The sequence below is a fragment of the Mesocricetus auratus genome, unplaced genomic scaffold, assembly GCF_017639785.1.
Source record: "Mesocricetus auratus isolate SY011 unplaced genomic scaffold, BCM_Maur_2.0 Super-Scaffold_100047, whole genome shotgun sequence".
NCBI classification, from domain to species: Eukaryota; Metazoa; Chordata; class Mammalia; order Rodentia; family Cricetidae; genus Mesocricetus; species Mesocricetus auratus.
In genome coordinates this window covers 5,638,547-5,650,514 of record NW_024429224.1, presented here as the reverse complement: position 1 = coordinate 5,650,514, position 11,968 = coordinate 5,638,547, and the positions used below count along the sequence as shown (strand labels likewise).

At 43.1% G+C, this 11,968-nt stretch overlaps 1 protein-coding gene across 8 annotated transcripts in view; it reads left to right on the top strand.

The window, feature by feature from the left end:
- The window catches only part of Mapkap1 (MAPK associated protein 1), a 218,349-nt gene that overhangs the window by 116,433 nt on the left and 89,948 nt on the right, over nt 1-11,968 (top strand). For all 8 annotated transcript variants that reach the window (XM_040735547.1, XM_040735550.1, XM_040735549.1 and 5 more), the window contains one exon: nt 1,635-1,811. In XM_040735547.1, coding sequence (XP_040591481.1) covers nt 1,635-1,811 — 177 coding nt within the window. The remainder of the gene's footprint in view (nt 1-1,634; nt 1,812-11,968) is intronic.

Genomic DNA, 11,968 nt, shown 5'->3' with positions numbered 1-11,968 from the left:
CTTTGTGGTTAAGTTGACAGCTTGCTCAGACAAAAATTTTATATTTCTTACCAATATTGCAAACACATGAAATGTAAAGTGACAGACATGGCCAGATTACTTTCTTGTTATCAATCCATTTAGCAGATTTATAGTTTCCATTAATTTTCATCTGTCCCTATTACTTGTTTTATATAATAAATACTTCTCAGCCTTGATAGACACACTGAGTGTAAATTACCTGAAGTAGACTCTCTCAATAAGCAGGTTTGCAGCTAAAGATTGTGAATTAACTGGGAAAATTGCAAATCAGGTAGTCAGTGCAATAATTCCTTGTCACATCCAATCAATAAACTTTGTAAATCAACTCATTTAATTCAAAAAATGATCTATATAGATCAAGGAACCAATTAAACAATTAGCATACACTTTGCAATTAATTAATTAAAGCATCAATCACGTAATTAAAATACCAAATTTTAGCTGTAGAATTTAAAATTCTCCTCCTTTCTGAACTGTTAGATTATGCTCCTGAAACCAGCTTGCCTAAATGCTAGCAGGTTTCCGATTTCCCAGTCCATTCTGGAGCTTGCTGTCTTAAAATATTTACACTGATTTCAGCATTCGTTTATTTACTTACTAAATTTGCATATTCTCATTGTCTCGTGTGTCCCAGGCTAGCTATATGGCCAAGGATAACCTTGAACTCGTGATCCTCCTGCCTCTTCCTTCTGAGTTCTGGGATTTATACAGTGCTAGGGATTGAACCCAGAACTTTATGCATGCTAGACAAACACTACCAATTACACCCCCAGCCCTGATTTCAGCTTTTAAATCTGAAAACTAGTCATTAAGAGCAAATTGCCATTTTGTTGTCCCTCAAGGGGATGGGTATTTGTTGATTGTAAAGGACAAGGCTAGAATCTGAAAGTTCTGGCGAGACGTGGTAGAGAACCTGACCATGTCCAGAAGCGTTCGGAAGGACTGGGTGTGAGTGTCCGGGTAAGTCAGGCCGTTGACTTTGTCTCCACCAAGGGTCTGTGGTGTTTAGAGTCGGATCCTCCGTAGAGTCAGTTACTCTTTAAGGAAGGAGTGCTGTGTGGCTGGTCTTGGTTACCAGCCTTACTTGTGCATCAAAGCCGCACCCCCCCCCCCAGTCCTCCTCCTTTGTTTGTGACTGTGATCTTAGAGATGCTGTAGTGCTTCCTCCCCTCCTGTATTGTGAGTTTCTGGGTTTGTTTTTAGTTTTGTTTGATTGGGTTTTGTTTTTTGAGACAGGGTTTCTCTAAGTCTGGCTGTCCTGGAACTCACAGAGATCCGCCTGTCTCTGCCTCCTGAGTGCTGGGATTAAAGGTGTGCACCACCAGTGCCCAGCTATATAAGGCTGACATTAAATCTCATTTTTCATCTCAAGGATTGAATTCTAGGTCTTATCTCTTAACAGGTGTCAAGTTGGTGTTGGGAAAAATATCACAATGTGAGGACACCTGTTATATTGCCAAGTGTTTTCTCCTTATCAACGAATTGGAGTTAGGGGTTCTCAGTGTATCCCAGGCTGAGGATAGAGAGCAGCAGGATGTGGGCTGGGCTCCGTGCCGTCTGGTCTGCATTCCCTTTCCTATGGTACTCATTTGCCTTTATGGTTTTCCTTTCAGTGACAACGTCAGTGCCTACTGCCTGCATATTGCTGAAGATGATGGGGAGGTAGACACAGATTTTCCACCGCTGGATTCCAATGAGCCCATTCATAAGTTTGGCTTCAGTACTTTGGCCCTGGTTGAAAAGTATTCATCTCCTGGTCTGACATCCAAAGAGTCACTCTTTGTTCGAATGTGAGTACTACCTGTTATTTTTCTCACCCTGGCCTTCTAGCATTTTGCATATGGTACTGGTTTTGTTCATCAGTTGAATTATGTGTGGTACCTAGAACACCTGCTCACATGACTACTTGCAGAAATGATTTGGGAACATGTGCATTGCTGTTTCATGCTTCTGCACCTAAGGGCATGTACAGCAAGTACAGACTGTGAGGTAGATCTAGGAATAGCATGTCTACATATGGCCTCTGGGAGCAGTGGTGACAAGGAGCCTGGGAAGCAACATTTGGGTTTGCCTCTTTCTAGTCAAGGAAATGAAAATGCATGCTTTTCATTTTTCTGTTGTGACTTAAGAAAACCTTTTCTCTCCAACTGGCTCAAATCCAATTTGATTTTTCCTCAGTTGCCTTCCCTTAGACTATGCTTAGCCTTTTCTGTGCCTTTGTCAGTCTGGTGAAGCCTAGAAAACACCTGCTCAGAAAAGTGTGTGCACATACATAAAATAAAATTCATTGGAATATATCTCCGACATTGAAAGTCAGCAGATCATTAAACAGATCTGTGATACATCTAGATTTTCCTGTAGATTACCTAGCTATCGCTCTTAAAGCCCGAGAGCAGTGATGAGTCTCAAGTGCTGTTTCAGGACTCTGCACCCGTTGTAGTAAACAGTACTGTTAGCTAAGATGATCATGAACAGCACCCGCATGGCTCGCCTTGCTGTGATGTGTTGCCTCCACTTTCCATGCAGGGGAATGCTAATTGCATGTGGAGATGAAGATTCATCTTTGTTCATTTGAGTCCACAGAGCTGCTGAGTCCCAGTAGCGGAGGGTGATCCCACACACTTAGTCTAACCAAAGTTTCTAACCTAGGCCACTGCACTCCCTCTCCTAGCCATCTCCTGGGATTAATAATGATCCCTTTGGCACCCCCTGCTGTTTGAGACCTGCAAATTCATGATCCTAATGAGGGATTGCCTTGAAGAACCTTCTCCTGTCCCTTTAAAACAGATTCCTTTGAGACTTAGGAAAATGGGACTGTGTAGCATAAGCTATATGAGCATTCTGGATCTTTCTCTTCTTGAGCAGGAACAAACAGTGGGCGTCTGAAATGAGCTGGAAGCAGTCTCCAGCTTCCCCAGTAGACACCTCTCCTCTCCTCTCAGGTCAGGTTTGATCTATATAACAGCATTTTCCCCCACATTTTCATTTCTGAAGTACAAAACCAGCAGCTTTATAGAATACTTAGAATAATTTTAAACTACACAGTTTTTAAGATAATTAAGAAGTTGTCCAGTGAATCCGCCTTCGTAATAAAACTGGACACATGAACCCTTGATAAGTTTGCTGCTGCTGCTGCATTTCTCTGCCCCTTCCCCTATTCAGTCAGTGTCGTATAGACCAAAAGGCCCAATGGAGTAACTTTCACTGAACATGGCAGGTGGGGGCATTGATGCCCTCTTAGGAAGAGACATCCTCAGAGAACAAGACCATCTGCTTCCTGAAGACTTGAAAGGGAACAGTGTGACTAAGTTGTTATGTCCTTGGCACAGTAGAGGACTTTGTGGAGAAGGTACAGGTGAATCTTCAGGTCTGTGCCTATACCTTGAGTATCAGGAAGCCCTGAGTTGCCTTCTGAACTTAGAGACTCTAAACTTCATTGGCCACTTTACGTTGTTGTGCCTTAGTTTCTCACCTATCAAATCTAGACAACAGGAATGTTCTTAACCTAAGTCATAAATTCTCATAAACTCAGGCTCATTGTTAAGCCTCACTGTTTCCCCAGATTAGTTTTAATATAGTATCACTTGAATGCATACAAATATAAAACTTTAGCTATAAAATTCTATAAGGATTTAACTATAAATTCCTTATTTTACACAACCTAAAACATGACACTAAATACAAGTAAGTGGTAGTGTTAATTTAAATTTAACAATCTTGATGCCAGTGTTTTGTTGAAAATAAGTTGATTCTGGGTTTAGTGAGAGTTAAATGTCTTACTTGCCAACTTGAGTCTTGGAAATGTGATTGCCATATTATTTTCCTTTAAAGAATGAATGGTACTTTTAATTACCAGCACATTAATTTAATTTAATGATTTATAATGTATCCCCAATTGCAAACCTTCTCTACTAGAAAATTGTTGTGTGTATTTGTCCCATCATACTTGTTGCTAGCATGACTAATTCCTGTTGTTCTGCCCAGGACTTTCTAGTTACAAAACTGAAAGTCTTATACCTAGAGCAGAGCCCTCTCTTCTGTCACCTTCTTTCCATCCCCAGTAAGGCAGGACAGGTGTGGTTCCTGCTTTTGCTGACTGATCTACACAAAGGTGGGCCTTCTGGTACCTGAGCACACATGCTTCTGACACCAAAGAGCATACATTTTACAGAGATAGCCTGCCCCCAGTAAAGCACCCTATGTGCTCTGAGTTCTCACACCGTCTTTCTGTTTAGCAAACTTTGCATCTGCTTGCAGTGATGAATTTGACCTTTGCTGATCCATTAGTGATGTTAAATAGCTCTGGCTGCTGGCATATGCAGCCTCCACATTCCCCCTTACCCCAGACATTAGCAGACCTCCTGTGAAGGCCATACAGTAAAGGTCTTAGGCCTGTGTGTCATACTGTTTCTGTAGCAACACTCCATTATAGTGTGAAGGTTGCCATAGGCGATGCAGAGGTAGTAGGGATGGCTGGGTTTGTTGGTCAGCTTCTGGTTCTTTCTAACAGGCTGATTTCCTTTCACTTCTGTCCAGTGAGGGCTAGCTGGGTGGTGTGAGGGGCATGAAACCAGAATTGGTAGTGACCTAAGCACATGCATATTTATAAAATGTGCATACATGTTTATAGAATGTGTGTATTTATACATTAATTTTTCTTTTAGTTCAATCACATATAGGTCTCCATATAAATGCATATGATTTTTGTATGTGTATGTGATTTTCATTGAGCTGAAATTAAATACTTAAGTTCTGAAGCTCAGCCTATAAATTTAATAGTTGACTCCTGGAAGTGGAGGGCTATGGACCTCAGAAAATGATACTGTGCAGATTAATACCAGGGGGAAGGGAGATTTAAATTTAATTTCCTTTCATTCTATCCTGCAAAGATTATGAATTATTAGATTTTATAATTATTTACATTGTGTTTTTATTATTTTCTACCCTCATCTGACAGAAGTGAAAAAAGTAACCCTGCTTCAGTTAGCCATGGGTTGGCAATAGCAAAATAGACTTCATTTATTAGAAGAAAAAAAAAACCTAAATGATTCTCTACTGGAATGTTTTGTGGAAATGAATTTGGAGTTGGATGCCTTCTAATATACCTTGTAAGTGAAGCCAGTGTCTAGCCAGCCCCCCCAAATCCCATAGGCCTCAGGAAACCCTAGGACATAGAGCTGCTCTTTGAGGGAAACTTGATTTCTCTACCAATTTGAAAATTAGGAACTCCTAACAGAAACAGCCTGCTTCCCAGGTGCATTGGTGGATCAGTTTCTAAACTAGCTGCTGATTCTAACTGACTTTACGGAGTAAGTGTGTGTTGCCTAAGGTGCTTACTCCTAACTACTTTGAAACCAAGCAGTAAAGATGGGTGGTTGTATCAGAACTGTGGGAAGAAGAGAGACTGCGGGTGGGAATAACAGGAGAGGCTGACCTAGAACTTGGTTAGTAGTCAGAGGTGACTTTGAACAACTGATCCATAGCATGCCCGGTTTATATAGTGCTAGGGATCAAACCCAGAGCCTTGTGCCTGCTGGGCAAGCACTCTAGTGACTAAAATTGCAGCCCTAGGACTATCTTTGACTGATGTCCAAAGCCAGATAAAAAGTTGGATCTCAGATATTGCCCAGCATCTGGAGAAGTGCTCCTTGCTAGTAGTGACCAAACCAGGACCCAGCGATCCTCTAGAGATATGGTGGTACAAGAAAGGACCCTACCTCTCTGTTTCTCCCCTCTTCCAGCAGTGTTCATTCACGTAGAATTGAGCTCACAAATAGCAATGGCAAAGCAGACCTTGCTGTGAAGTGAGGAAGGAGGGTTCCTAGGGAACAAACATTCAGGCCAATAAAGCGGACTTCTGAATCCAGGACAGATCTATGTCACTCAGGCTCTTGCACTACCTTCCTTTGTGTTTTCCTTACAGTGTTTAATATAATGAGTGAGCTAATAGAGTCTAGCTACAGTTCTGCTGTGTAGAAGGTGGGAAGCTGGACTGCCTTGAACAGCCAACATGGCCCAGAGGGCTCCCCAAAGCTGCCTAGGCTTCACGTGGCTCCACTCAAAGGGAATGGTGAGCAGCTTTTGTTAGAGTCATTCCCAAGTTCACTACTCTTTCTTATGTGAAGGCTTTTAAAAGCCTGTAGTTTTTAACTTTTTGGTGATATCTCCAAAATATACACCAAATGGCTGGTCCTTTATCAAAAGGGGCAGCATTTAGCTTATTTCCTTGTGTTCTGTAAAATGGATAGAGCAAGAAAAAAAGAAGAGAAGGCAAACATAAAATTTTTATGTATTTAACCTCTGCCTTTGTTCCTATAAGCAACTCCTTTGTAAAACCTTTAAGCTGAGGGTCAGAGCAAGATCACCCAATTTGGGAAGGGGCAGCACTAAAATGGAATACAAAATAAAAAACAAGATGCTTGTTCTCTGTAATCAGGCCTGGCAATCTGGGTATGAATTGCCCGGACCAACTGCATGTTGTTTCTTTCCATTCTGTTGTATGAGCAAACATTTTCATTGTCCAGATTGTCTTCATGTATGGAAATGGAACATACTGCTGAATTTTGTATTTGTAAATCTGACTTGATTTCCTTTTTGGCAAAAGTTGTCTCGAGGAAAGAAAACATTTTTCTTTGTCTCTGTTTAAAGTGACAGAAATACTGGAACAAATAATAAAGATAGAAAGAATTAATTACATACTTCTAAGAGTTTAAAGGTCAGACAAATTTGTACGTATGCTTTGCTCACTGGAATGTCTGTCTGCAGAAAGTGTGCCAGGGCATGCTTTATTTGTACAATAAAAGCATACGTTTTTAGATAGCAATCAATTTACTTCAATATCCAAAAATTATACCAGATTGTTGCTGTAGTTACTGTATCTCCTGTAAGTTTGAGATTCACATTTCTGAGTTAATGCAGTTCATGTTGAAGCCCCTTGGCTATGTTCAGTTCCTGTGTCTCATTTTGATTTCCTCTGCTCTCCCTCAGCTTACGTTGGAGTCTGTCAGCTGCTGCTGTGTACATGTCAGGCTAGTGACTCGTAATGTTTATTAATACAGTGTCAGTCTTGCTGCTGAAACAGCCGTGATGCTTCAGAAGGTTGCAGTGGAACGAAGCGTTTGATTTCCAGATCCTGTCTGCACTGCATGGTGAATACATTCTCACATGTTATGCAGTTCACTGACCTGACAGTTATAGAACCCCGCCTGGGACACCATTTCAGCAGGACATATTTGAACAGAAACAGTTTGCAAAACTTTACACACTTAAACTCCTGCCAAGGCAAACTGTTAGCCACTTGAGTTTGTTATAAATACCCAGTGGCAGTGGTTGGAAGTAGCCCACAGTGTGTTTTATATTCTGAACGGAATGTGAATGTCTTTACGGTTATATAGAGTAGTAAATAATTGAGTTTGATTAGGGAGAGGGACCTCATTATCCCCACCTGTGCCCAGCTGGAAGGGGAGGGTCGAAATGAAGCCATTAGCTGTCTCTCTTACTGGCATCTCAAAGAGCTCAAATACATCTGTGTCTTATTTTCTTTTCTGGCACAATCATTCGAGCAAGCTAAGCAGGCATGACCAGATTTGGCAAGTCCCAAGGACTCTGGCAAAGATACACAAGGAGAAGGCTGAGGGCAGTCATTTTGGCTTCTCACTGCCCATTAGTCTAGCGAGTTACGTTTTTGGAAAATGTCTGTTTTGAAAAAAGGTGCTTTGTCCAATGTCAAACATCGCATGCTTGCACAATGTGCTTTGATCTTTCAAAAAACATGGTCAGTGCAAGAGAAAACAAACTGGCATTCACACTAGCGTCAACTCCCTGTGTGGATAAGGTGATGCCCCAGGGGCTGACTTTAAAGCAGGCATGCTGCAATTATTGCAAGGCTTTTCTCTTGCTCATATATTTTCATTTTTTACCTTGGAGTACTGGGGAATGAACACATGGAAGGGGGCCAGAGCAGGTGGCAACCAGAGGAACACATCTCCGTTGCTGTTGTGAACTGGTCAGGACCAGAGAACAGAACACTGCTCTTGGCACCTTTCCCCACCTCTGGAAACTGAGACCATGCTTCATGAAACCATGACGTTTCCCAGGGTCTCTTTAGAAAGGATCTGAGAGCCAGCATATTTGTAAACCTTCCCCACAGGTCAGTCATTGGTTCCCATCTGGGAGATGTATCGCTCTCAGGAAGTCTCCTGCGATGAGTCCCTCGCTCAGTCTCCACTACGCAGTAAAAGAGTAAAAAAACAAAACAAGCAACACAGGCTTCAGTGTCTAGGAGGTGTACAGTCAATCTAGGGTTAAATTGTGGCTCCCGTAGGACTTGTTGCTAACTATATAACTTATTAACTTAATGCGTATCTCCAGGCGGGTGTCTTAACCTGTCGGTTTCCTGTTATAAATTGGGACCAATAATAGCACCTGCCCTTCTGCAGGGAAGGGATTGTGGGAATGAGTAAATGCTCAGAAATGCTGTTCTTGTTATATATCACTCCTTTGTTTGGCTGTTTTTTGAGGCAAGATCTTACTGTGCAGCCCAGGTTGACCTGAAACTTGAAGATCCTTAGCCCCAGGTGTATGTTACCATGCCTGAACATTATATATCATTTTTAGTAAAGACCAGCCGATAGCTAATGTTAATTACTGCTTATTAAGTATTATTTGGCAGATGCTATCACAAACACTTTCAAGAATTATCATCCCATTTTGCTTGTGCAGAAATGGAGCCAGAGTAGCTATATGGCTTACTCAACAAAGGCAGAGCTTGACCTCAAACCAGCCATTGTATCCTACTGCTGGGTGTGCGCCGCCTTAGTGTTCTTGCTCCCTCTCCCTGGCGTGGTGTGACGCTGAGACATCTCTCCTGAGGAAGCTCCTCTGACTCCTGAGTGTGGCTCGTTAGGTGTGCTGTATCCCATGTGTACATAGAGAGCAGCTGTCCGTTACCTACTTTGGCCTTCCCTCCCACAAACTGTATACATATGTTAGGGACCATATTGTTGACCTCTTGGTCCGAAATAGGGTGAGTGTGAGTTCTGCCTCAGGAGACTCCTGATGCCACCAGCCTTGTTTCTAGAAAATGGCATGTGTGCTCTTTTAGGATTGAATGCATGAATATAGGTCTAATACTGGTCACGTAGTAAGTGTTCTGTAAACAGTGGTGGCTGTTGTTATTTTGAGGATTGATAAGTGGTAAACAATGTCTATTATACAAGTGTAAGACCTCTTTAATTCTCACCGGATTTCCCCTCAGTATGACTGATTTTTCTATTGCCTGACAGCCCCCCTCCCCGAAAATCACTGAGATAAGCTGCTTCAGAGTTTTGCGCTGACAAAGGAAAGCTTTCAACATTGAGCCCAGAATGCTGTCCTTCAGAGAGGTTTTGATGCCTGGATCAAAGGCTACTTACTGACTGCCCCAAATGCTGCCACCAAGCAGCTAATCACACAATTTAATGCCCCTGTGCTGCTGTAGGTGTTGAAATCCATTCTATCCATCCATCCTCCCTCCCAGGAAACAGGCTTTGTAGGAGCCAGAGCAGAGAGAGACTGTATGAGGCCTCTTCTTTTGGGGTGATGACTTGGGTCATGGCAGACACAGAGAGCCAGAATAGGAAACACCTCTGCCTGTTTGCTGCCCTCAGTGCCGGGTGCCTAGCATGCATTGTGTATTTGACCCTTGTGACAGTTCTCAAGTGAAGGGATTTCATCTCAGGGGAAACTGAAGTGCTCATATATCACAGCCTTTTGCTCACAGGGCATTGCACTTGCGGCCTGTGTGTGTTTCTTCCGAGTGAACTGCCTTCTCTGTTGGTTTTCTGCCCTGACTCTGTACAGAATTTGCTTTTGGATGAGGACCTGTGGCCTATTTCCTGAGGGTCTCTGTTAAATTGGGTTTACCTCTTAGAAAAGCACTCATTGTCCAGGACTAATGCTAGTCTCAGAATACTGTAGTAAATCTGAAGCAGTCACATAACTTTATAATCCTAGCACTTGAGAGGTTGAAGTAGGAAGGTCTCAAGTTCAATGCCAGTCTGGGCTTCATTGCTTCTTCCCCTCCCCCAGAAGCCTCTTTTCACAGGCACAGAACTGAGCTCCTTGAGTGAGTGATCTCTTTTTAAATGTCCATGCGTTCTTCAGTGCTTAACAGACTTGACAGGACCCAGCTTTGAATTGACTGAAACTCCTCAGGCAGCATTTAGTCAACTCTCTGATATGGAGTTTCATCTTGTACCTACACAGGGAGCCCACAGAGGTGCAGGAGAGCGGCTGTCTCTGCTCAGTGTCCGGGGATGCCCTGTCCTGAGCCAAGAAACTGGGTCTGTGTGTGACCTACTTGTCCATCCTGGCCAGATTCCCCAAAGAAGTCCCAGTCCAGGGGAGGGAGGCAGGGCTGTCAGCATGCTTTGCCCATGAGTCCATTGTCTTCGCAGCCTCAAATCTGATGCCCTCTGTGCAGTAAGAGCAGTTTTAAAAGATGTATTGCGGGAGGTATTTTAGAAAGCCCATAAAAAACACTGAATGTAAAGAAATGAGGCATAAAATCCAAACTGTTTGGAAGTCAAGCTGAGAACTGTAGTAGCGGATCTCCATTTCTGTTTATTAAATGGGAGCCCAACTTAGCAGTCCTGCCTAGCTGGAGCCAAGACCACTTGCTCCTGCACTCTGCCTTCAGAATGCTGTGTATGTCACTCAGAACCCTCTAGGGCTGCACACCCAAGTAAGAGCCAAGCTTTCCATTTGTCTGGAAGTAAAGAGGGGACTGCGGACCTGCCAGGAGGAAACTGACTAGATGAGTTGAGTGTGGTCCTTGGGCAGAGCCACCTTCTCCTGTTAATGTGCACGCTTTATGTAAATGGAGCCCCAGAGTAAGAGAGCACACACTCGTGGATGCACAGTCCAAGTGCTGCTTTTCCTCTTTTCTTCACTGTTGTTTTCATTTTCCTCCTGTGAACCTTGCTACCCTGGCTTCAGCTTGGAGGCTGTAAAGGAAGATGGAGAGCCGAGTTACCTCAGAATGATCACTATCGTTAACATTCACGGGTGGTTCACTTATCATTCCTGACTGCACAGACATGGCAGCCGCGCGGAAGCGTCCGCAGGTGTAGCGTGGTGATACATATTACATTGTGCCACAATGGATTTATGTATTCTGTAACAAAAGAAAAGTGTAATGAAAAAATACAGAAGGTAATCCTTTATTCCTCCGCCACACGATTTATCAGGAAGGCCTGTGGATGGGGAGTGCCAGGGATTTCCTCTGCTTGCTTTAACCTTGGCACCCGGTATGTTTTGGTAAAATGACAGAAAAATACAGACTGGGGGTTTTCCTCTGCTTCCATCCTTTTAAAAGGACACTTTGAATTTAGGAAAGTTAGTCCAGATACGAAACTGCCTGGTAAGCTTTTCACTTTGCCTTTTACCGAAAAGTTGGGTGCTGCCTTGGAACGGTGCTGCCGTCTGGCCGCAGAACAGGGCCAGTACAGCAGTTTATAAGCAGGCAGACTCTGCCATTGTTCAGGTCGCTCCCAGGTGGGTGAGAGTTTATGAGGCCTGGGCCAGTGCTAGTTTGCAAATCCCCAAGAACTTAGGTTTCCTTTTGGCCCTACTCATCCATCGCCCAACATACTGTCACAGATGGAGGACATACTGACTTCTGAGGAGAAAGCTGGGAAAGGCAGATCTGAGTGGGGTTGATTGGCATTTGTTCCAAATACACTCTGGCCTAGTGCCAGAGCAAACACCCGCAAGTTTTTAAATGCACAAGGCTCTTTACGTATCAGTATTCTTGCCAAAATATCACTTACAGCATCTCTCCCAAAATAGTTTTTTAAAAAGAGCTATTTCTTATTTTGCTTTGATCAGTAAAATAAACTTTTAAAGATTGTTCTGGGATGGGGTCCAGCTTCTGAGGTAAAGAATGGCTGGGGCGCAGACATGATTC